This window comes from Poecilia reticulata, chromosome 4 (genome assembly GCF_904066995.2).
Source record: "Poecilia reticulata chromosome 4, P_reticulata-male-v2, whole genome shotgun sequence".
NCBI lineage: Eukaryota > Metazoa > Chordata > Actinopteri > Cyprinodontiformes > Poeciliidae > Poecilia > Poecilia reticulata.
In genome coordinates, this window is record NC_088833.1 from 16,761,043 (window position 1) to 16,787,400 (window position 26,358).

Below are 26,358 nucleotides of genomic sequence, written 5' to 3' on the forward strand. Positions count from 1 at the left end.
TCTATAAGGGGGCAAGTTCAGCTTTTATGTCTAATAGTATTTTGCATCTTTCACGCTGGGTCCACAATAGATTTTGAATTCGAAACCATTTTTAAGCAATCACTAAGAGTTTTTTTTTTTTCTTGGGAGTGTGCAGCTTTGATGTATCATTCAGTTGTTGAAACTCAGTTTAGCAATGTAAATAAAGAACAATCTAGCTTCTAACTGGAAAAACCTGAATAATTTAGTCAGTGTTTCTGTGCGTTAGATGTCTTTGAAGTGTCATAAGTATGATCAAGAGACTCATTACTTTGTAACGCAAGCCATAATTTCAGTGCATTTCAAAGACAGTATTGTGCTTGGTTTCTTTATGAGCACTTTGTGTTTTATTTGTTTTAGAGCCTTATTACTGGTAAAGGAAGCCTGCAGGAATTTACAAAAAGAAAATAATGAAAAATAAAAGTATTGGTGAACACTATAAACTTGTGACACATTTCACTATTGACATAATGCCAAAATGTCCTAAAAGAAGACCTTTAGAGTTGTTGTTTATTTCCCAAAGCAATGTACTTATTTTCTGTGACATTTTTAAAGAGGTGTCAGTAACTTGTGTTTCTGACACCAAGTATGGCTGTCAACCCTTTCTCTTTCTAACTGTGACGCTGATGTGTCTGGTTTTATGTGTAGGGGAAATATAAAGTTGCCCTAATATAGGCAGTGTGTATTTGAAGAATGACCCTAATGAGAAATGTAAGTCAGGAATCAGGATGCAAGGATACCTAAATGCCTTTGAACTTAGAGTAATAGGATTCACAAACTTGAACTCTGAGACCATTCAGTCATAGCATACAGTTGAAACTATATATTTACATATACTATATAAAAATACACATAACCTATTATAATGACAAGCACAATCTAATTAAACCAAAATGGGTTGCCTGTTTTGATGCAGGGCATTTGTGAAATGTAGCAGAAATGTAAAAAAAATCCCAAAATGAATCTTAAAACTTCATGCAGGATATTAAAGGTTGAACACAAATGAGTGTCTGTAACAAAGCCAGCGCTTCGGAAGGAATGGCCATCACATTTTCAATTCCGCTCCCAGTTCAATAAAGTTACTGTTAAAGTCAGCTTAAGCACCCAATGACAGGTGTTTTTGGCTGATTTATCGCAGCGCTTTTGTGACAATGAGGAATGAATACAAAGGAAGGCTTTTCAGCGGAGACGGCAGATGATTGGTCAGCTGCAGCGAGGTGGGCGGAGTCAGAGGAGTTCCACTGCTGCCACTGTTCTTTCTCTGGATTCAGACTCGCTGCCTGTCGGGCTTCAACCGTCGTCCTCGGAGCTACTAACTTTTCACGTTGTTCCTACGCGGACACACTCCAAGTTTTAGAACAAACAAATGGCCCGTCCGTCTTTGCCATCTTCTAGCCATTTAGTGTGGGATTTAGTTGTGGGTTTTAAAAGCAGATTTGTCTAAATTGCGGCGCAACTTCAGAGAGATCGAAGACGAAGTTGTAGCCAAGATAAAGGAATCTGGATCGGCCCTTCTGCTCGAGTCAAAGGTAAGCTTCAAGACGCTTAATATTTACCTTAAATACGGAATTATGCTCATTTGGCGTTCCTCTGTCCCCATAAAAGTGTGTGTTTGGAAGGGAATTGGCTTTAGGCTGTAATTCGGGACGCTTTGATGTCGGCTGTAAAGCAGCAGCAGCCTGGATGTTTTTTAGACTGCTGCTAACTTTGGAGGAAAGTTGAGCGCATGGTGATCTGCTGACCAGAGTTCCCCATTTACTGCACAAAACCCAGTTGGGTTTCACTCCGAGTCCCTCCACGGAAGTCCGGCCTTTTCAACCGGAGTGAATAGTCGACTTAAATTTATCTACTTTGAAACAAAAGGAGCTTTTAAGCGGAAGATATTTATTTGGTCGCTTTCAAGCAGAGTGCAGCCTTTATGAAGCCTGGACTTTTTTTTCTCTCTCTCTCTAGGAGGTAATTACCATAATAAAGGTGCGACGATTCAACTGTAGCATATTATTCAACATATTTCTGTGCGGGAGCTGTAATTCTGACTCCTCAAATGATCTGGAAGAGGTTTCTGTTTTAATGTGTGCCAGTCTGGTTATATAATTTGGTCCCGAAGGAGCTGATTTGAGGTGTCACTTCAAATGTGGGCTTTAAAGCTTCGCCTTTGGCACCATCTTGCATGTGATCCAGCTGAGGAACTGAACAAGCATGCAGGAATTCATCTGGTGACTCAGTCCTCAATTGTTTATAGGGGCAGTGAGATGTGAATCAGGATAGCACGCCCAGGTGTTTCTTCTTTAGCTTACTGTAATTACACTGAACGACAAGTCAATGTAGGTCATTTTATAGTTTTTTTTTTGTCTTTGAGGCCTGACTGCGATGTGTGTTGTATTGATTTTACAGTGTACATCTCTGTGGCATGCAGTGTACACACTGGGTTTGCAGTGGGAGGGCTTCTTATCTCATCTCCTTTCATCTCTCTCTACAGTCTGAAGTTCATTTCCGTTCAGCTGATGCAAGGGTTTTATTTTTGAACAATCGTTCATCATCTACTGGGGTTATTCATACATATGGCTAGGAAGTAATGGTCACATCAAAAGAAGGGGTAAAGGGTTCTGGTGTAGGGAAAGATACGATTATTTAATTACCTATTTATTATGCATCCGTCCATTTGTTTGTGCAGCCCTCTGTCCATTCATTTTGTCACAATATCTTTTTTCCATCCATGTGTTCTTTTCATCTAATTTTGAATTCATAGTTGTTTTATATATCAAGTTTTCCTGTCCATCCATCACTATCCACTTATTATCCAAATATTTATTTGTCCAATTATCTTTTCTTCCATTTGTCATTCCATCCATTATTACATGTTTTGTTTATCAACCAGTTTGTCAATTTTTCTGTATTTTTTTCCTTTGAATTTTACGTCTTCCTCAGTACAAGCCAAACAAAAAAGAAATCCTATAAAAATCCAAATAAGTTGGCCGTTGTGATGCAGTTTATTGATATTTTTTTCTACTGTCTTTTGTTGCCAGGTCAAAGTCAAGATGTCTGTAAGCAACCACGAAAACCGGAAGTCACGCTCCAGCTCCGGCTCCATGAACATCCAGCTGTTTCACAAGACGTCGCACGCCGACAGCCTGTTGACTCAGCTCAACCTGCTGCGCAAGCGAAGAGTCTTCACCGACGTCGTGCTGAAAGCCGGCAACCGCTCCTTCCCATGCCACCGGGCGGTCCTGGCCTCCTGTAGCCGCTACTTTGAGGCCATGTTCAGCGGCGGGCTCAGGGAGAGTCGGGATGCTGACGTCAACTTCCACGACTCCCTCCACCCGGAAGTGCTGGAGCTGTTGCTTGACTACGCCTACTCGGCCCGGGTCATCATCAATGAGGAGAACGCGGAGTCACTGCTGGAAGCCGGGGACATGCTTCAGTTCCACGACATCCGGGACGCAGCGGCAGAGTTCCTAGAGAAGAACCTCCATCCGTCTAATTGTCTCGGGATGATGCTTCTGTCAGACGCCCACCAGTGTCAGAGGCTGTATGAGCTGTCGTGGAGAATGTGCCTGGCGAACTTCGCAACTCTCTTCAGAACGGAGGACTTCCTCAGCCTGCCCAAAGATAAAGTCCAGGAGCTGATCCTCAGTGAGGAGCTGGAGGTGGAGGACGAGAGCCTAGTGTACGAGGCTGTCATCGACTGGGTGAAGGCGGACATGGAGCGGCGGCACAGTGAGTTGCCTGATCTGCTACGATGCGTGCGCCTGGCCCTGTTGCCAGAGTCCTATCTGCTGAAGAACGTCGCTTCGGAGGAGTTGGTGATGTGCCACAAGGTGGGCCGGGAGATCGTAGAAGACGCAGTGCGGTGCAAGATGAGGATCCTCCAGAACGACGGCATTGTGACGGGGTTCTGTGCGCGGCCCAGAAAAGTGAGCCAGGCCTTGCTGCTTCTGGGGGGACAGACATTCATGTGTGACAAAGTCTACATGATTGACAACAAGACCAAGGAGATCACACCCAAAACAGACATCCCAAGCCCCAGGAAGGAGTGCAGTGCTTGTGCCATTGGTTGTAAGGTATGTGTGTAATCTAAACTGCAGTAAATCTATTTTGTAGCATGTCTTCAACTTGAATTTATGTTATATCTCTTTGTTTTCCAGGTTTATGTTACTGGAGGCCGTGGCTCTGAAAATGGAGCCTCCAAGGATGTCTGGGTCTACGACACGTTGCACGACGAGTGGTCAAAAGCAGCGCCAATGCTTGTGGCCAGATTCGGACACGGCTCCGCAGAGCTTGACCACGTGCTGTACGTAGTGGGAGGACACACGTCGCTGGCGGGATCCTTCCCTGCGTCTCCGTCCGTGTCTCTAAAACAAGTCGAACAGTACGACCCGCAGAGCAACAAGTGGACCCTGGTCGCCCCGCTGAGGGAAGGCGTGAGCAATGCCGCGGTTGTCGGTGCCAAAAACAAACTCTTTGCTTTCGGAGGCACCAGCGTGAACAGAGACAAATACCCCAAGGTGCAGTGCTTCGACCCCTGCCAGAACCGGTGGTCCGTACCCGCCGCCTGCCCTCAGTTGTGGCGGTACACGGCAGCGGCCGTCGTCGGCAACCACGTCGTCGTAATCGGAGGCGACACAGAGTTCTCGGCCAGCTCTGCGTACCGCTTCAACAGCGAGACGTATCAGTGGTCGAAGTTCGGCGACGTCACGGCCAAACGGATCAGCTGTCACGCGGTGGCATCAGGGAACAGGCTGTATGTGGTTGGAGGGTACTTTGGGGCTCAGAGGTGTAAGACGCTAGACTGTTACGATCCATCATCAGACTCCTGGGACAGCGTGACCAGTGTGCCATACTCACTCATTCCTACTGCCTTCGTCAGCACATGGAAGTACCTGCCGTCTTAGACACACAGGCTCTGCAACTTTTCTAGGTGAGAAATTGTAGCTTACATTAATGTCTAAAAGTCTTTAGTCATACTGAATTTCTTTATACCTAACTTCTAAGGAGTCATATTATCTTGCAGTCTTCTACAGATGGTTTGACTCCTTGGAAGCAAACTAAACATTGGTGTTGGTTTCAAACTTCAGCTGCAGTGTAAATCAGCTTCTGCCACCTTGTTATATTCTGTGCCTGGGCGAGTGCCACTTTGAACCTGAGGCGGTCACTTTAAAGCCGCAAACTGTTTTGCAGGTTGCCAGGGGTTACGGCTGTTAAAGATTATCTAAGTGCCGGGTGTTGGACAAACATGTTGGAGTTTATGGGGCAGAAAGAATGTCGGCGGCGCTGCTAATTACAAAGCTGGGACTGTAAGCTGAGGCCTCCGTCACAGAGCGGAGTGAGGTGTAGAGTCGGCCGATCAGGTCTGTGCTCGTGTGGATGGGAGAGTTGAGTGAGGCAACTTCGTCCGCAGGGGTCAGGGCTACCTGAAGGACAAGCTGATGTTAGACAGTAACTGAAAGCAGGTGGAAGAGGCGACATATCATTTGAAGTGCCCTCTGGATGCGTTCAGAAACAGCTTTTTTTTTTGTAAGATCATATGTCGCCGTCACTTCGTTCACATAAAAATATTGCAGATGTCTGCTTATTTATACATTGAATTATAGGATTAGAATGTGTTGACAGGGCAATCTGTTCTCTTCGAAGGATAAACAGCAGTTCAGGGGTCTTTTAATAGCTTCAGGGACACGGCGAGGGAGGAGGCAGTGCCCCGTCTCCAGGATATGGAAATATAATTTACTCGCATCATATCAGACTGCTTTAGGAGTTGAGCAGCTCAATCTGCCTCATGAAAGGACAGGTGGCAAATTTCACACTTTTGTGCTGGATAAAAGGTTTTCCCCTGACGTGTCTTTCAGTATTTGCAGAGAGAGCTTAAGGAGGGGCCTGGTTGCTGAAATGAGAAGAGGAGAGGCTGAATGATGTGTGAGTTAGGCCATTTTAATGCACCCTAGGGTGGTAGAGTAAGTTTTGGGCTATATGTCATGTGACCTGGTTTGCGAGCTGAATTTAGCATTTATTCAATCAATAATCAAAACAAAACAGTTCAGCCAGCTAGTTATGCAACAGCAGGGACTCCTGCACTTCATTTTATTGCTTTGTTGTCCAACTTTTTGAAGTAGCTTTATATAATACGTTGCCATGGCTGCATACCCAAGTAGGGAAGAGTTTTTAGAGAAATCTCTCAAAACACCAGGGAGAGAGGACAAGTGGAGTCACGGCAGTGAACTCAAAAGTGACATTTTCTGAGTTCAATAATCTGTAGCGATTAGTTTCTGTATTAGAAATTAGCTGAAAAAGATAATCTGTGTTTTAATTGTAAAATCACTAAAACATTAAGTAATATCAAATGAAAATTTCTAAAGAAGTTTAAATATAAGTAAAAATTCAAAATGCTGTATCAGATGTTTAGAAAACATGACTGAATCTCATCAAAAACACTCTGTCCAATGAAGGTGTATCAGGTTATAAGACATTCCAGCTAAATAAAATGTAACGATGCATCAAAGATTCCTGGTTTGAGAATTGACCTTCCTTGTGTTTGTTACCAAATGGGAGAGAGTAAATTGTCCTTCAAAAAGCAAGAATGATTTCAAGATGAGACATTTTCTATGGGAAAATTAGATAAGAGGTAAAACTGTTTTAAATATAGGAAGTCACAAATGCTGAATGTCGTAAGCGTTGAATAGTTAAAATAGGACAAAGTTCAAGTGGTGCCGTAGAAGAGTGAATTGTGAAAATATCACATATTTTATATGTATCTTTCCTAAACATTAGGAGAAAATTATCTCACAGATCCAAATCAGTTATTTTTAAAAGTCAACAGACTAAATTCAACAGTGAATTCAGTAAAAGTTTACTTGAGATTTATAAGTCCTTTTTTTTTTTTTCATCTGACAGACTCCAAACAGGCTCCAGTTTTGGAGGCATTTTAGGAGGAAGCAAGTAATGAGCAAAGGGCTTAGGCGTGGCTGGTGTGTACAGTAAACAGCTGGAGATGGTGGAGCTGGGGGCTTAGCAGTATGCAGCTGCTGGTATATGGGCTGCTGTAACCATGGAAGTGGAGGGATTTTTGTTTTTTCTTTTTGTGATGGAGACAGACAGCCTGACTGTAAAAGATCAAGGCAGCACATCCTTGTGAATTCTCAGTTACACCAACCAGCCCACTGCTGCTGACGACATGTATGCCTAACTGATGCCGCGGAGCTGGGAGGAGGGGTGTTAAAAAAAAAAAAGAAAAAGAAAAAGCTCCAGTTTCTGGCCCATCAAGTCAAACTTCTTTCCTCACGTGTCCTCTCTTTCTCTACCTGAGACCTTGGAGCCTGAAGGAGAAAAGGTGATATGAGTGTTATGGAGGGTTAATACCTTCTCGGACCTCTGTTAGGAGTTTTCAGAGTTGAGTCGTAAGTAGTTACATGTGTTCACTTACATTGACTTTCGTACGTTTTTGGAGAAATGTTCTTTCAGGAGTATTTTTTACTAGTCTGTACTTTTTACTTTTACTTGAGTAATTTTATTATGAAGTATCATTAGTCTTACTAGAGTAAAATTTCTGGATACTCTACCCACTGTGAGGAACTTCAACAAATGAAGAAGAAACTTGATTTAACCAAAAATTAGCCAAAAACAAATTCTTTAGTTTTTGTTAGTGAAAGAAACAGATTTTGGAAAAAAGGTTTTCTTTTGCAAGTACTAACTGAACATTCTGATAAGTTTGTACTTGAGCAGTGAAGTGTGAGTAAGACCAGCAGGAGCATAAAGCATATTCTGCAGAGATTGGCAGCTGAGTCTAACGCCTGCCTAAAAATACATTTCTCCGGAGGCTGTCAACGTTCAGCTGGGGTTAGAGAGAAAACAAAGTATGTGTGTGTGTGCGCGCGCGCGTTCCCTTCCCTTTTAGGTTTGTTGCAGCTGAAAACCACCAGTCAGCTGTTCAAGTATTCACTGGTAGTATTGTTGGTTTTTACGCAGTAGTAAAAACCACTTGTTTTCCACTCTTACTACCCTCAGACTCGCTCACACGGGTCGGCACATTGCTGACATCGCTGGTTGCTTAAAGAGCCAACCGACCCAGTTCTAATTCAGCAGGAATGAAGGTGTGGTCTGCGTTCCCGTTAGTCCACGTCTGTTAACGTGGCCGCGTGATGCGTGTCGGATTGTTGCCCCCTGCTCCTTTTGGTCGCCACCTACTGTATTTCTTTGCCTCGTGCTCCTCCATTAGATGTGGCAGACCGCAGACTCGGAGCAGCGAGCCAGAAGCTGCTGCTGCTGATGGAAAAGTATTTGTAACCATTTAAACAGTGAGGTTTGTCTTTATGGTCAAGACGGGAGTAAACAGCTCAGCGATAAACGCGACCTCTTTTTCACCCTTAACCCTACTTCATTCTCCATTGGCTAGTCACGGCGACTATCATGTCTAGTTCGATGCATAGAAAGTGACGTAATATGCAGATTTATTTGCTTAAACGGCAAATATATTTAAAATTAAGCTTAAAAAAAATAAACACAACAGAGCCTATTTTCCATTGACCATAAAATTGCACAAATTGGAATTCCGAAAATAAATTTGCTTAATGGAAAAACTCACCATTTTTCAGTTAAAAAGATTTTCTGCTGCAGTGTGCTGGTTTTCCCAGCCGTATCGAGGTGTTTGTATTTGGAAACTTTTTATTTTTTATTTTCCTCATCACATGAGCAACTCCAGTTTGTTGACAGCAGCAACACGTTTATTTGTAGCCACTGGCTTCTTTGGACAATGTGCAACTTGCTCCACGAGAGGTCGCGCAGTTTATCAAAACCCGAGTTTGTCCATTCAAGTGTCGAATCAATAGCGGTTCTGTAAAATCACTAGCCACCTTTTCCCAAAATGGCCGCATACTTGGCTGCTCCCAAGAATAAGGGGCTTGTAACTCCACCCGAATAAGACGCCAACGTCTCCTCTGGTGGCAGATGGATGATGAGCGCCAGAGCCGTGGCTGAATTATAAATATAGCTCATGAAAGTGTTTACATCCATCGGCTCCGTGATTTGTAAAGACTTAAGTGTACAGACTTACCCACATGTGGTTGTGATTGCAGTTCTTACTTAATGGAAACACAGCTATCACAAAATTTTGTTTTATCGACATTAGCAGAATATTGAAAAAGGGTTTTGCACATTTGTAGTGGGAATGCAGCCATTAGAGCCCCGTGACGTTTTTCCATCGGACCAGCGAAGTATTACATTAACCACAAATACATTCATTAAAATCAATATAAGAATAAGCTTTACAGCGTTCAAATGGCAACAACTTAGCTAATTAGAGCCCTCGTTCAAAACGTGTGATCAGGATGACTAAACATGGAATTTACAGAAAAGGAATACAAGAATCAAGGAGAATGTTTAGATAATTTTGCAGTCGACAAAAAAATGGACGCTATGCATGTAGAGAGTTAAAATAATTTTCTCTGACCTCTGAAATGCTTCGGGATGAGTTGGAATGGACTGCAGAAGCAAGAAACCCTCTCAAAACATCTCAGCTGAGCTTCCATAGATTGATTTTTCTCAGCTAAAATAAAGGCTTTTGTTTTATTTTTATCCTTCCAGCGAGTAAAGCTGGGTTAGTCTCTAGGGCTTACCTGTAATTAAACCAGTTTCTTTACCAGCGATAATTAAAGTTCGGGTAGCAATAGTATTCTCTCTTGGTGTGACCTCAGGGTTATTAGTTAGCTGTTGGTCGCAGACGGGGTGTAACTGGAGATCTACACACACAGTCGTACTTCCAGATCTCCTCCTTTTCCCACTAAACCAAAACATCCACAAAATGCCTGTTATCTATTTTAAAGGTTTCTTTCCCAGCCCTATCACTCCCTTCTTCCAGACCCCAAAGACGCACACACATAAACACGTCCGCCTCTTATAGCCGGATCTCTCCTGAAGTTGGCAGCTCTCTGTGGCAGGGTACACCTGCAGAGGTCGGGGGGAACAGGGGCCGCGGTGGGACTCGTTGGCGGGCTCGGACAGCTGCTGTAAAATGGAAAGGTCGCATCAGGATCGGGGAGGAGGAGCGCAGGGGCCCCCAGTCACTCAATACTAATGTTTTATTAATGCCTCGCTGTGAGGGCCACCAGGAACACGAGCTGAAAGGAGCTTTTATTGCGGCATCTGCGTACGACAACGACTCCCTCCACCACCTCAGCGCAGATACACTCTTCTCTTCTCCTGCGGTCCCTCGAGTAATCAGTTCGCCACATTACAGCCCCTCGGCACGGCCGGCCGCATTAGCATAAACCTAATGGAGGTTTTATTGGCCTTTTCTCCATGCCGAGGGTAACAAAAAGGTAAAGGAAAGGCGACGTTTGAAATGGCTGAATAATCACCCAGACTAATTAGATTACAGCCTTAAAAAGAGACGAGCTGTCGTACAGTTCCAGCGGCCTCTTCAGACAACCAGCTGAGGCAGGATGGAGCGGCTGGCCGTCTGGTAATTAATCAGAAGAGCACGTTCGGTCCCACTGATCATCTTTGTCCCGGCTTTAACATTCCTGTTCGTTCACTGCAGAATCCTCCATGAGACTCATGGAGATGAAGCAAGGTCTAGTCATGTGTGGGTCATTGCAGGACGGACGTCTTGGTGGTCGTGATTAAACCCAGAACAGGCCGCTAACGAAGGAGGACTGGGCTTTGCTTTGGGACGTAACGGCTAACCAGGCTCCTGGTGGGCGCAGGTGTGGTCTGCGGCGTGAAACCACAATAGAAGGGGGGGGTGGACAAAAGTTAAAATCTCGATTCAGTTTTAGCAAGACGTTGATTTTTTTTTTTAAGTCAAAATCAACGCTTCTTTAAAACGTGTTTTAGCTGCAGACACGAGGCTCTAAAGAAAGTCAGGCAGCTGGTGATGGTTTTAATATTAATAATAGCTTGAGATGTGGGTGAAAGGGGATGTGTGTAAACGATCCAGCTCTGGGCTGCATGTTATCGACCTTGACATGTAACATTAGAGGAAGTGTGTGTGAGACAGAGTGGAGCTTATTGCTGGTGGGGGGCAGGATCTGTTGTGGCTGAGGGAGCTGAGGCTTGACGTGGGAACGGTGAGGTTTGCGTGAAGCGTTTGGTAAGTTTGTCTATTACAGCTTGCATCCAAAAGTAGGACAACACACAAAAGGTCTTTTGCCAAAGACGCTGACTCTTCAGAGTGCTAGATATATTTCCAAAAAATTGAGTGGAAGGAAAAAGTGTGGTTGAAAAATAGCAATAAAATGTATTGTTTTTTTGTTTTGTTTTTTTAAATTGCTCAAATTCAAATTTTAGATGGACATCAAAGTTTTACTTTTTGAACTGAAATGCATAAATGATATTTCAAATTGTCTGACGAGCTCAATATGGACCAAAGTTCATTTGTGTCCAGTGGCTGATAACTCCACTCCTCATTCAGCTGCATCGGCAGCAGCTTTTAAAGTGTGCAACCAAGCTCATCTACATGAAAAAAGGAGTAGTTTTTTGTTTGTTTGGGTTTTTTTTATACCAACATCTGTTGTTGCTTTACTTTTGCTCAGCTCTGTGGAATCGGCAGTACCTCCTCGTTTCCCCAGAAGCTTCAGTTTGCGCCGTGGCGAGTTTTGCTTCAGCACCACCTCCAGTTAAATCTCTGGAAGGCAGGTTGATGTTCCTGGATATAATCCAGGAACAGGAGATGCATAAATTAGAATTTTGTGAAAGATTTCAGATGTGGGTTTTTACAAAGCTTTGTTGTGCTGACTCTGACCTTGGCTGACTTTAGATTTTTCTTAGTGAACTGTTATGTAAGAACAGTATTCAGAGTGTTGGTTTGCAGCCTTCCTCCTGTGGGTGGTACGCACTTTTTTTTACACTCTGAACAGAGGTATCGTCTGTCAGAAGGGAATTTAAAATTGGAAACATGGAGTTGCAGCCTATGTTTTCACACAGATTAAGGGGAAAATGCACATCCATCTCCACAGACGTGACATCTGCAACGTTTTGCAGTTGTTTTGATTTTAATCCATAAAATTAGCACCCTTTTTTACTCTGTGTTTTGGGCTTAGGGTAAAACCCAAAGCAGCAAACGGAGATTGCATGTTTAGCCTGGAGTGGTACAGGAGTACAGGCTGAGTAGGAGCTGTGTCACGGTGAGTCAGACCCTGTATTGCACCACCTACGCTCCCTGTCCAATATCAGCTCTGATGCAGGGCTGATAGCACTCGCCTATTTTTGTGTTTGCTGCCTTAAAATATCCCAGTGGATTAGTTTCCTCCAAGCAAATATTTCAAGATTCATGCTCCGTCTTCTGCATAATAGCGCACTTTATTTTGTAAAAACAAAAATATTGCAACGTCTGTTCGTGCTGAATGTTCACATCCTTTATGAAGAATCAAACAAGTTTCCTCTTTGAGGCATTTTAACGTTCAGATTGTTTTTCTTCAATCTCGGAAAGTATGCCTCAGACTTGTTTGTACCCTGTTGCTGTTCCAGCAGCTTTTACCTGGATCCAACTGTTGTGCCTCAGGCTGATTATTCACAACTCCAACAGTCCTGCGTAGCACATGGATGCCTTCTCTAATGCCAGCTGCGACAATGAGAGCTTACCAAAATAACCCTCCGCCTGCTGCGGAGCACTGATGTTTAAGGCTGTAACTTGCAGTGCAGAGAGCAAGAGCAGAGCAGAGCTATCATCAGAAACATGCAAATCAGAAGCAAACACCATGATGAAGTTTCTCGGCAACCCCTCCCACCCCTCCAGATATCCAGGGAAACATTCCTTCATGTTAGCAGGCGTGGTAAATTAGACGCAGAGTTATCTGGGGTTGCACAGAAAGCCTGCGATGAGGGTTTCAAAAGAACTCATTATGGCGTTTGTCGTGGAAAAATGCTACTTCCATGTGCAGGAATTTGGAGAATGCTACTTTAAGAAGGCTATTTGCCTTTTGAACTTTTATCTGAAGAAAGCAGATGGGTTTTTTTTTTTTTTTTTTTGAATTAGTTGCTTATTTGAATGCAGAGAAGCTTATTTTCAAAGTCGGGTTCTCTTTGTTCAAACCCTGAAGTATTTATGCCTCGAGAACATTACCGGGCCGAGCCGCGTAATCCCACATAACAGGACGACTCTGGTTAAATGAGAGGAATTAATAACACTTTGTGGGTAAGCCCGATAAAATGGCATGATGGTGATAAGCTGATGAAGACTTGGCCTTGCCCAGCGCTCAACCACAGCAGAGTTCACAGGACCTAAACATTAATCTCCCTCTTTTCTGTTCCCCCCCAGATGAGCTGCGGTGTCTGGTATGCAGGCATATGTCTCTCTGCTGGCTCCAAGGAGGAGGAAGATGAAGAAGATGGGGTTTGTGTCTTCTCGTTGGGGCTTCTGATGAGTCTGCAGAGGAGCAGAGGCCTGGAAACAGCCCAGAGACTGAGAGTCTGCGGCCTCTTACCTCCCCCCACCCCCCACCCACCTGATCTGTTTACTCTGACTTTCTTGTGTAACTTTCTCATGGAAGCAGTCTGAGCGGGAGCGGTTGCCATGATTACTCCAGCGGACCTCGCAGTCATCTCTGCTCCTTCTCTTTCCTCCTCCTGGGACAAATAAGCTACTGTGACCGGACCGGACCCGCTCTGGTCCTTTTCCAGTTTTATGGACAGGATGTTTTACAGTGAAGCTCCCTCTCTCTTTCGCCTGACAAGTTTACTCAGGTGTGTGTTATTTGAATTGGACCTCCCCTCAGCCAGCCGTGCGGTGAAGGAACCAAGTCGTTTGTGAAAGTGTATTATTTTGTGCACAGAAATATTCTTCCTCTCTGTATTTTTAGCCTTTGGACTCGGGCTTCCCTCAATTTTGGTGAGCTAAATTTGTACTCTGCTCTGCAACTGAAAAGAGTAACAAGCTCGCGGGAGAGAGCGTTGAAGGAGATGCTTATCTGTTTCAGTTCTTTTTTTGTTTTTGTCTCAGGGTGTTTTTTTTTAATTTTTTGTTTTTTTTTACTTGTTCAAAGAAGGGTTACGTCTTCCTCTATTGTCCTTTTCTTTAGTTTTTGTGAATGTAATATTTACATGAGTTGCATTGTTTTTGACTCTTACAGAGATCAAAAATGGAAAAGAAATATAGCGAAATCTTTAACTGTAGTGGTATTTTGCATTTGAATAAAAGCTAAGTGTCTCCTTTGTAGTTAGCTCTGTAGCTCTTTTTTATATATACTTCTATGTACATTTTTAAGAAGTCTTTTGTGTGTATAGTTTGTACATTAGTTTTGTAATTGTTAATTTGTAGATATCTGTTTGATTTGCACAAAGGAACCTCCCAGTGGTCTTAATTTTGTATCTTGGTCTTAATCCAGCTTGGGTAGTGTGAGTAATTGGAAGCCTTTTTGTAGCACATTTTCACATCTTCTTTCACATTCTCACACTGCAAGTCGCCAATGTATCCATTTGTCTGTTCTACCAGTATGTATACTGATACAACCTGTCAATAAACCTGATTTTGCTGAAAACACGCCGTTTTTCCTTTATGTACCTGAAACTCACATACATTTAAACCAGTTGGTATAAAATCTATTTTTGAGAAGTACTTTTTACAGCAATTTACATTCACTATAATTATTCATACCTTCAAACAATCTGGGAAGGTCCAGATGAGGATGTCACATCTGCAAGTTGCAGGCCGCCCAACCTTGAGGCCTGGAATCGAAGACCCCTGTCCAAGTCCATGTTGGTGATAAAATGAAATGTTCAGTCTGAGAAGTTTTCTTTTTCTTCTTTTTCTTCATTTCTAAGCTGGTTTATGATCTTAAGTGAGGAAATGCCAAGCCATCCAATGATCTAAACCAGAGCAAACGTACTTCAAATCGAAGCAACAGGTGATCATAGTGATGTTTTCTCCAATAGCCAAGGCAAGAGTCAGTAGTGTGGGCCCCTAAAAGCGGAGAGGTCCAGACAGTTCTAATGTCTAAATCACAGCAAGATCCTCGGTAATCTTTAGCGCCAACCCTGCTGGTGAATGCTGCCTGGTTGAAATGCTTCTGAGGCTTTGAATTCATCCTAATCTTTTCTGTCCAATACCAGGGAAAAAAATAAAGATCAGAATCTCCAGATGGACAAACCTGAGATAAATGTTTAATTACATTAGATCAAATTTTCAAACTCAGGACTTAGTTGTAAGACTAATGCTTGTAGCTGCAACATCATATCTCCCAAATCAAATCTCAGAAACAAAAACATCAGTGCAAATTACGTAAAGTATTTGTCAACATGCAACGAGTGACATAACTCATGAACGGTCAGTTCAAAGGCTGCGGAAAACCCTCAAAGAGGGTTCCTAATTGGATATCAACAAAAGGCGGCTCTGAAAAGTTTCGCTTGGTGGCCATGACATCATGCCAGTAACAGGCTCTGTCCAGTCAAGCATGTGGGTGAATCTGGGCCAGTTCGAGTACAAGGGATTCATCAGAAGGTTAATTTATGCATTTTTCAAACACAATGCAGACAAACATAAAAGATGAAACACCCGTCTCTCTAAAAGGGAGACCTGGCACAGTACAGCCGGACGAGTGGCCTCACGGCGACTCCTATTGTGATGCAAAATGTGCATACCAGGCAATTTCAAACGTCCCTTAAACACAACACAATTAAAGCTCAGCGCATAAATAGACATTACAAAGTCGGACAGAGACAAAAGGACAGACGGCCAAAACAGCAACAAAAAGTGGAGGGATGGGGTGGGGAGGTGACCAAACTGCCATAACAATCTGGACTTTGGATCAGAGGATTTGCAAGGTGTTTGGGTGTGTATGTGTGTGTGTGTGGATAGAAATCTATGGTCCTTGTGTCTGGGGTTTTGAGGGCATTTGTATTTTTCCTTTATGCGGTTTTGAGGTAGTCTGTGCGTGAGGTGGATGGTGGCAGAGGGTGGGAGGGGGGCAGCGTGGCTTCCCGTAAACCTACAAGAAAGGAGGCAGCGAGTTGGAACAGACAAGGACGCCGCTCTGGACCTTTCTAGCCAAACACTGGCGTGTGTCTCCTGGCCTGAGACCCCCAGCTGGGCTCTCTGCCTGCTGCTGACTGGAACAAAGGCGCAGTGATGAGGCGAGAATCGACCTCCTCTCACCTAACCCCCCAGGGGGGCCCTGAGGTTTGTTCTGATGGCCAGCTTAAGATTCCCTGCTGCGTACGGATCGATCAATACGAACCGTCTGGCCTCTTCAGATCTGATCTGACTCACACCATGATTTCTCTCACAGAGTAGTCAAGAACATCTGTCACTGCATGTATTTACTCAACTGTAGATATTGAGGTAAGGAGGGTTGAATTTAGAGTTGGAACAAGGGTTGAAACTGGGATTGGAAGGAGGGGTGGAAGGAGATTTAGAATTAGGGCTGGAATAAGGTTTGGAAAGAAGGTTAGAAGGAGGGTTGAAATCTGGGTTATAATCAGAGTTGGAGGAAGGGTTGGAAGAAGAGATAGAAGGAGAGATGCAATCAGGGTTGGAATTATGGTTGAAATTGGGATTGGAATTAGGGTTGGAAAAGGGGTTGCAATATGTGTTAGAAGGAGTGTGTAGATGGAGTGTGTAGATTAATATTGGAATCAGGGTTGGGATTCGGCTTGGGATGATAGTTGGAGTGATGGTTGGATGGAGAATACAAAGGATGGTTGGAATTAGGGTTCCAACACTGATGCCAACCCTAATCACGATCCTCCTTTCCATCCTGATTCCAATTCAACTTACAAAACTCTAACTCTTGTTCCAACCCTAATTCCAACCCTCCATCCATCCATCCATCCATCCATCCATCCATCCATCCATCCATCCATCCATCCATCCATCCATCCATCCATCCATCCATCCATCCATCCATCCATCCATCCATCCATCCATCCATCCATCCATTTTCTTTACACCCTTGTCCCTTAGTGGGGTCAGGAGGGTTGCTGGTGCTGATCTCCAGCTAACGTTCTGGGCAAGAGGCGGGGTCACCCTGGACAGGTCGCCGGTCTGTCGCAGACCCTCCTTCCTTCCAGTATTAGTATTTCAGCTAGCTAGCTAGTATTTCAAAATGTGATGAACCATTTTGTCAGGTTCCAGATTGTGAGTTCTGATGAAGATGACATTGTTAGCGCTGCTCTCCAGGGCCTGGAAGCGCCTCTCCCGTTTGCCTGCCTGTTTGGCTTTTTGGCTCATTTTAACTGCGGTGAACATACAGTAAACATTATTCTGCACAAATTTCTAATACTTTTTGAGAGGAATTTTTGCATTGACTGAAAGTTTTCACTTCTCTTCTATAATTTTTCTCTTCAATTTTTTTACACACCCATTAAAACCTCACAGATACTGACTGAAAGACTCTGACATGTCAGCCAGGGTGTTATCATGGACGTTAACTACACTGGACATTTGAAATGGCTGATTTAAGCCCCATTCAATCTGAAAAATAGTAATCAAATATCCTTTCCTATTTCCTATTATTAATTTTTAATGGTAAGAGCTTCGGAAATCGGGTCACCTTTAACTAATTTATCCCTCACAGTGACAAAATGTTTGTCAAATATTTGATATGTTTACAGTTCAATGCAGAATTTAAAATCATAACCTAATTTATTTTCAAAGTCGTATGCCCTTTGTTATTATGATTTGACAGAGAGAGACTTGAAAAATGGTAGCTGCATGCAAGTGTTTGACTGAAAACACCAGCAGGAGCCTCTTCATAAAAATTGCAGAGGATCTGAGAGAAGCCTTCAATCTGACTCTTACATAAACCTCTCTTGCTGCAAAGCTCAGCAAACATCAAACCTTCTCCCCCCACATGCTGCTTTATTTCTCACGTTCAAACATCTCCTCTCTTTGTTCTGCGTTTCAACCTCCAACAGAAAACACAACAGGTTTGATTAGGCTTTGAAAAACATCCACATATACCCCAGCAATATCGTCTTTCCGTTCCTTTTCTCTTCCCCGAGCAGTGTCAGATGTGTCTTCATGTCTTTCTTGCCCACTCGCTCACCCCTCGTCTCCCCTCGTCTGTTGGTATCTTGCTTGGCAGCAGCTCTGAGGTTTCAGAGCTGACTGGCGAAGCAGACGAGGAGTAAACACAGCGAGAGACAAACAGACAGACAGTCAGACTGTGTAACCACCGGAGCAAACGAAGAGGCTGGCTCATCGCTACTGTCCGAGGAATAGATGTGTACGTCTGAGGAAGGAGACGGCAGGGGGGATGGGTGGGCTCACAGGAGCTGACAGGTCCTGGAGGCCTGGATGTTTTTAAATGTGAACGCGATGAAGACTGAGGCACAAGGCGGCGTGTTGTGTCTGAAGTCTTTCACACTTGACTGCCACTGGAAGATGCTGCTGTGTGTTATTGGCTGAAATGTGAAGCTTACATCACTCGTGTATATATATAGTATGTCATATTGATTCAGGACTTTTTAGAAAGAGTTTGTTGATGGTTGTTCTTTTTGTTTTTTTCAGGGTGAAATAATTACACCTCATACCACCTTAGTGATTTGGAAAAACTGGAATTAGTGTGCAGGCTCAAATTTATCATTTTCTCTTTTCAGTAATTTTTTTTAGGTAGAGTTGAAGTTTGTTTCATCCATCTCAGCACTGGTTTTTATGTTCCTCCTACTTGAACAATAATTTATTTATAAAGTTTAACTATCTGATCCTAGTATAATTTACCAGGTTTGTATTTAATAATCTCTGCTTTTGATTAAGATTAAGGAAACAACTTTTTTTGTTTTGTTTTGTTTTTCCAACGTTACTGTAGCAACTTCCAGTTTGAACCCTTTAGGCGAATTGGCACAGAAACTGTTTGTTTGCTTTTGAGAAGCTGAGTTCAACTGCAAGGCATCAAAAACACAGATGAACTCTGAAGCATCAGCTCCCAGATTGTCAAACCCATTGTGCATTTTCCAGAGCCAAAACACTCTTGTCCTCTACGATCCTCTCTGCAATTTACAGGGTAATTATCGCATTGTGTAAACAGCTATTTCAGGGTCTGAGTGTTGGCAAGCCTCAAAGCTCCCTCTCTCTCTTATCACAGAGATCCCAGCTCTCCACTTCTCTTTGAGTCAAAGGTTCTCACTGCAGATCTAGTCAGAAACAGAGATTGTGAAAAATAAAAGAGCTGCTCTTTACACGGCACAGTGCGTTTGGCTTACATTTCCGTACTTAAATCAAGCGAGCTAGACTTTCTTGGCGGTTAGTTTTAATAAGCGAAAGTCTCATTTTCTTTTACTGTTTGAAATTTTGAGCCACTTGGACGAGTGAACGAAGGAGTCTCGTGGCTAAAATGCTATCTTCAGCAAAATCTCGATATCTGAAGAAACCAGCAAAGACCAATGAAATTCAAAAGAGAAAGTTTTATAAAGAAGATTCAGGACATGTCCTCTCAAGACACTTTAAAAAAAAAAGTATTCAATTCAATTATGATTAGCATAATGTTGGAAATGTACCCTATTCTGTCTGATAATTTCACCAAATGGAATCATACATCATTCAGTAGAGAGAACTGATCCAAGCACTTAGCCATGCGGCACTCCACAAGTAACACAGGAGGTTTGGACCAAAGCGTATTAATGTGTTAAGATCGACCCAGTCAAAGCCCAGATCTGAATATTGGGAATCAATGATTAAAAATTATCTTTCAAAGAATATTTGCTTCCAATTTGACTGAGCTTGATTGTTTTTGTTTGTTTTTTTTACACAGAAGAGTTGCTGAAATTGTATGATTTCTTCGTAAGGCACTTATAACCTGTGTTGCTCTTGTTTTTGACCAAAAGAATGATTGTGTGGTTATGTCTGTCTCTGACTGAAAAACTTTTTCTGAAATCCTTCTTCTTTTCCTCCTCAAACAAAAGGGAGAGGGAACCATCTGTAATCTGTGCTTTCTTTGGATGAGGAGCCGTGGTGATACTCAGTCACGTCACAAAGTCAACACCAGGATGGTTTCATTCAGGGGAAAAGCACACAAAGGCTTCGGCCGTTGACTGAGTGCGATGAGCAAAGACTGCGAGCCGAGCCGAGCCAGCGGACATTCCAGGCGAGCCGGGCATACTTGGAATCCTGTGGCACAAAGGGACACATTTCTCTTCCTCTTTGTCACTAAAAACCCCCATAAACTCCTTTGTTCTTTGGTGAATGGATATCTTTTTATAGATGTATAATTGCTGCTTCCTTTGGCACTCATTAATAAAACAGAAATTAAATCCCAGTTGGGTTGAAGAGAGGCTTGAGGAGGGAACGATGGTGGAGACTGGAATGGTATGGAAGCTGCCTGAGGGCAAAATACAGCAACATTATCTCTCTCTCTCTCTCTCTGTTTCTCTATCTATCTATCTATCTATCTATCTATCTATCTATCTATCTATCTATCTATCTATCTATCTATCTATCTATCTATCTATCTATCTATCTATCTATCTATCTATCTATCTATCTATCTATCTATCTATCTATCTATCTATCTATCTATCTATCTATCTATCTATACAGTCAAGTATGTCTTTCTATCTTCACAAGGACTTTGCATTGTCTTCCATTAATTTTTCATTCATTTTTATAGTCTAACCATATGACCAGACAAAACACTTCTTCTTATGGGGCTGGGCTTAGAGCCCCCAAAGGAGCACCGTAGTATTTATTGGAAAAATTAGCTTTTTAAGGGTGAAAAATCCTAAATCAAACAAACACAAATGTGTTTATATTTCTTCCATTTATTTCAGTAATTGCAATTCTCCCTAACCAAACTGGGATCTGTCACATTAGGACCAGGATCTATTTCCTATGAGCCCCATCAGGCTTCAGAATGTTAATAATATTGGAGAAAATGTTGCAAATATGCAATAATGACAAGTACATGCACACACACAGCGCCAAGAAAACTCTTCACATTCCCAATGAACAGCACTTGGCTTCAAACACACCATCAACAGCCTGGTTTGAAGCTGAAGTGTGACAGATGTAAGCCTGCCCTCTGGCTTATACACACTCTGCAGAAAATCAAACCAAACTGAATTATGAAAATAAGCCAAGCGCAGGAAAGAACGTGTATGCGTTTTTTTTTTTGGGGGGGGGGGAAGACTCCCGTCTGTCGAGCCAGTTTTCGGTTGACCACCACGGATGGGATGTGACACCGAGGATGAATAATACAATAGAGAGATGCAACTCAGACGTGTCAGCAGCATCTGTCTCTGTCTGGGGCCGACGTGTGTCATCCTCCCTCCTCATTCAGAGCGCGGCGCAGAGGCTTGCACAAAACTAATGAAGCAAGCACATGCTGTATTAACACACACACACACCGTCTTTGATCGTACTCGCATACAGAGGCGGTCAAACTGTGCAGCGCAGGTCAGATTGAATGAGGAGAGAAGCTGCCATGTGGCCTCTTTGTGAACGCTTCAGGTTCCAGAGTCTCATTTTGTTATTGATGCACAAAAGATGAGGGACTCAGATCAGCTACGTTAAGAAAGAGCAAAAATACTGAATGATTTATGATGAGACTGGAGGGAAAAGCCAGTTGTTGCCGGGTGTTTTGTTCACGGCGGTAAGTGACCTGAGGAGGAGTTTGTTAAATGCTCCGTTTGGTCGAGAGCCACAGAAGAACGATTAGAAAACTCAGAGTAAAAAAAAAACAGAGGCTGAGGAGGAGAAGGAAGAGGAGGAACAGAGGAAGATATTTTCTGCATGCGAACAATAGTCTTCCTTTTTGTGGTTGAGCCAGTTCTGCAGCAGGTTCTAGTAGATGACAGTTAATCTGATGCGAGCTAATATCGCCTTATCTCATCATCTCACTTAATGCACTTTAACACTTTGCCAAAAAGATCTGAGATGTCACTGGACTGAAATAAGATAATTAAGATGAAACGAAAAAAACAGAATACCATTTGCATGTGCTTGCATGCCGTGCAGAAGCATCTTCTTTCAGCTGGTTAACAGTTCCTGCTCTGTTGCGTAAGTTAAGGCCGAGGGCAATAAGGAAATTCAGTTCATGACCAAAGGCTATAAACCGTAGGTAGAGGTGAACAAGTCCTGGTTTCTGTATCTGCTTCTCAGTTTGGATTTCAGATTGCAATGTTTTATGAATTCAACAATTGAAGGGTTTTTTGTTTGTTTTGTTTTTTACATTTCAGTTTTAAGATAATAATTTAATTTAAGTCAAGCCACTTCACAAGACAAAAAGGTTTAATTCATAATGAATCAGCCACAACTGGGGCATATTACTATGCAAATGCATGCAGAGTTATGGAGATAAGTGTTGCAGAAAAAATAAAGGAAATACAGGACCACTGAACATGGGACACAGTCCAGTAGCATTTGTCTGGTGCAGGGTTTTTAGGTTTTTGAATTGGCAGACTTTGTGTGGGCACAAAAACAACCAGCCATTAAGGAAAGAATATCCCATGGTGCAAACAAAACAACATTTTCTGCAAAGTACATCAAAAAGGTGATACGTCTGCTGAAAGTGTTCAATGCTATTTAAAAAAGCAGTCAAATGTGATTTTGCATCTAAGGGCATACAACAGGTGCAAGCTTCATTTTCTTAATACTTTGGGATTTGAGCTGAAACTCTTTAAAGCAGCTGCACAAATCCACTCAGCCGCGTCTTATTCTGGTGCTTGGCGCTGCAGCAGTTAGTGCCCTTTTGGTCCCTTGGCAGCGTCTTCCTGTCTCCTCCCCCTCTCCACCGACTCCCCACTCCTTCAGCAGCAGCCAGCAGACAAGCCACCGAGCTCTGCCAGGATCCAGCTTCTAAATCAGAGAAGCAGTGTTTAGATCCCGCTCTCAAAGCACGGATTCAGTGGTAAAACAAGCACTGCTGCCCTCTGCTCATCCAAAACGAAAGGAGGACGCAACAAGGAGGCTCTGTGTACTTATTCTCCTAAAATTAAACCTCACATCCTGCCAGAAAACGTTGCAAATGAAACCTATAGCAGTTAAAATGCAATTGAAGAATATTTTATACTGAAAGACATGAACCCATCTTGTCTTGAGAGGGAAAAGCCGCTTCCTAATGCTATATGTGAAAGTGAAAGGGGTCATGTTGGAGTGAAACACCACTTTGGGCTTTGTTGTTTCAAATGGACACTCGTAGAGAGCTCCAGAAGATACGTCAAGGAAATCAAAGTGCCCCATAAACAAGAGGGCATCAGGTCTTGGAGATGCTCCCAGCTCCTTTTACTTTAGATCCACTTTCAGTGCATTTCAGGTCTCCCTCCAGGCCTCCAGCTGCCGTTTTACTCTCAGTCTGCGTGTTTGTGATGTTTTTCCTGTGCTTACTCTACGGCACACATCCACCCTGACTTTTTGAGAGTTGATTTTTAATGATGGAAAACTTTTTTTTTTTTTACAAAAGGCTCCCAGCTCTTTGTGAGGAGAAAGAAACTTGGAGACTTTAAATTGCTCACATCTCCTGAGCTTTTTCATCCAAAGCTACCGGTAATGTATTTACCTTGGCACTGCTACTATTTACCTTCAACTAACTAAATGTGTAGAAGTGTGTGTGTGTGTGTGTGTGTGTGTGTGTGTGTGTGTGTGTGTGTGTGTGTGTGTGTGTGTGTGTGTGTGTGTGTGTGTGTGTGTGTGTGTGTGTGTGTGTGTGTGTGTGTGTGTGTGCGTGCGTGTGTAGGTGTGTGTGTGTGTGGGTTACATGAAGGAAATAGTAATCCTTTGAATAGCAACAGAGACCTCCCACACTGCAAAAACCCTGAACAACAAATGGAAAACACTTAAAACCGAGGACAGCTGATTTATGTTTCCTTATGAAATTTTAAAGAGTTTCCTTTTTAGGGACTAAATAAAACACAATAACACACTGCAATAAAAACAGCTACAAAAGTCACTGGTGAATATTTAATGTTGCATATATGTTAGAGAAAAATCCAAACTTAAGGCAAAAGGCCTGCTGACGGGTTCTGATCCAGCTGTGTTCCTATTAATCAACCCCTATTAAAAATTTATGAAAACTTAAGAACTGGAGACGGAGTACTGGGTTTGCATGGATCAAAATCATTACCCATGTGCTCTCAGCGGGAGTAAGATGGGTTCTGTGTCCCATTGATTAAGATGCTTTGCTGTAAAAAGTGCACAGATTTTTGAGAACATGCGTTCTGGAGCTGGTAGGAGTGTGTCTTTGTTGGATCAGGAAGTGGTGTACTTCTTAGAGCTGACGCTATCATGAGGAGAAAACATTGTGAAAATATGAAAGTCGCATCTTAAGTCATCAGTCTGCAAGTTACTAACCTCAAGCATACCACCGAATTGGCTGCAAAGTCACTTAAGGGCAACAAAGTCGATGTAAGTTTTCTTCCTTTGAATGTTCAATATGAACAAATACTTGTGCAGGAGTTTATCTGCAACCTGTCGTCCGTCTTTTTGTGTTGCTTCACTAAATCTTTAGTATTTTAAACCAAACTTATTGATTTCTGGGACACAGAACCAGTCCTCTTCCTGGACAGTAGGATGGTTGGACTAAGGTGTCTGTACTTGTATATAATTTTTGAGGAGATGCACATCTCTTAGCCAGACAGCTAAAAACAGTACTAAAGTATTTATAGGCAGATATTTACACACACGATCTTTTTGTCCCCTCACTGTCTGACAATGAATCCTGATAATTTCCCCTTGTTTTAGATCAGTCGGGATCACCTGACATCCATTTATAGTCTTTAGGGAATATGATTATATTATGTTTTTGTGAACTTCCAGTAGGTTATAATAATCATATTTGATATAAATTAATTCAAATTTGAGGATGTGCTCTAAACTTAACACCTCAACCTCTTTGCTTCCTTAAGTCAAATAAAATAGAAATGTGAAAATCCGGATTTCTAGGTTATCTCTATTGCTACAATTTCCAAGTCTTCAAAGATAACCTAGAAATCCGGATTTAAATATTTTAGTACTGTTTTTAGCTGTCTGGCTCTCTTAGACACAACACTAAAGCTGGAAGAATAGAGAATTGCTATGAATGGCTCATCTGTCACAGTTACAGCCATTCCTCCCTTCCTGATAAAATGTGATCAACACAAAAGCACAAGGGAGTAAAACTGGTCCAACAGGACAGAGCCACAGAGCTCCAGCTGACTCCAAAATGCAGATCCCATGAAAAAGACAAAGGCAGAGTCAACACTGAGCACGCTTCCTTTATAATCCGTCTTTTCAGTTCACCTGAGGCGTCTCCTGTGACCCAACAACGGTTCTGCGTCTGATCTGATTTCCACCTGGCACAATGGCTCTCTGTGGAGGCCTTCTCAACAGGAACTTCCTTTGTTGATGTAAGATAGGAGATCAGCCTAGCAGGGTGGAGGAACAAAGACTCTCATTCATCCAAACCAGAGCTAAGATAGTTTACATATTGTACAATCCATTAGAACCGTCTGTTGTAACACTGATGGAGCGCTGTGTCAATACAAGCCTCAACTATTCGGTTCTTCCTCTATCCCTAAAAACAGCCACAGACAAACTCAAATAGTTTGAATACCTTAGCTTGCACAAACCATATTTATCCCACAGGCTGCCTGAGAGGTTATGTAAGCAGGGTGTAAAGCAGGGGCATGTTTTACTGCTGACTATCTCGCTGTTATCACATTTGGTCTTTTTCTAAAAAAAACAGACACATGGAGTTCCTCCTCTGACACCCAGGAGCAATGAAACTGCAGCCAGGCAGCACTCCATGTTTCACATTCTTCTCATAGCAAAACTTGGAGAAACAACAAACTCTGGATATAGTTCAGTGTTTGAAACCCAGCAGAGGGTCAAGCAGAAGGTAATTCTTTAGCATTAACTTGTTAAGTTCATTTATTGTGTAAGGCAAACAATACAAATTGGTTCAGTTTTAAGTATTGTTCAGTGAAAATAGTAGTAACAGTTCATATATTCATAAACTGACTTTCTGCATTGAGTTTGCATGTTCTCCCCATATGTACATGGATTCTCTCTGGGTACTCCGGCTTCCTCCACAGTCCAAACACCAGGCTTGATTGGATACAGTAGACTAGCTTTAGGTGTTTGTGGTATTTTGTCCTGTATTTCCTTGTGACTCGTTGAAGGCCTGGTAAATTGTCCAAGGTGTACCTCCACCTCGCCCAATGACAGCTGGAGATAGACGCCAGCTCTCCCAGCAACTCAGAAAGGATAAGTGAGTATAGGAATCGATGGATGAATGATAAATACGATGGGTCACAGGTAGGCTAATGTGCAAACAATTAAAATAACATTTTTATTTGCATCTCTTGTAAAAGGCAATTTTGAAAAATATTTATTCACTTCTCAATGCTCAGTTTTTGCAAGTTTCCACTGGTATTTATTTGAGTTATCTTTGCTGATGTGCTCCAAGTCTTTGAGGTTGGAAGAACGTCTTACTGTCTTCCTCATCGGTA

General features: G+C 42.6%; 1 protein-coding gene and 1 long non-coding RNA gene across 2 annotated transcripts; both read left to right on the forward strand.

The window, feature by feature from the left end:
* Positions 1-1,250: 1,250 nt before the first annotated feature.
* Positions 1,251-14,480, forward strand: enc3 (ectodermal-neural cortex 3). The gene is made up of 4 exons (XM_008407957.3): positions 1,251-1,547; positions 3,045-4,079; positions 4,164-4,936; positions 13,262-14,480. The coding sequence occupies exons 2-3, from the start codon at positions 3,057-3,059 to the stop codon at positions 4,908-4,910; spliced, it is 1,770 nt and encodes a 589-aa protein (XP_008406179.1). The 5' UTR covers positions 1,251-1,547; positions 3,045-3,056; the 3' UTR covers positions 4,911-4,936; positions 13,262-14,480.
* A 2,915-nt stretch (positions 14,481-17,395) lies between these two features.
* LOC103464110 (uncharacterized) lies at positions 17,396-20,120 on the forward strand. The gene is made up of 2 exons (XR_533594.2): positions 17,396-18,941; positions 19,840-20,120. It is a non-coding gene; the product is annotated as an uncharacterized LOC103464110 (long non-coding RNA).
* Positions 20,121-26,358: the final 6,238 nt, after the last annotated feature.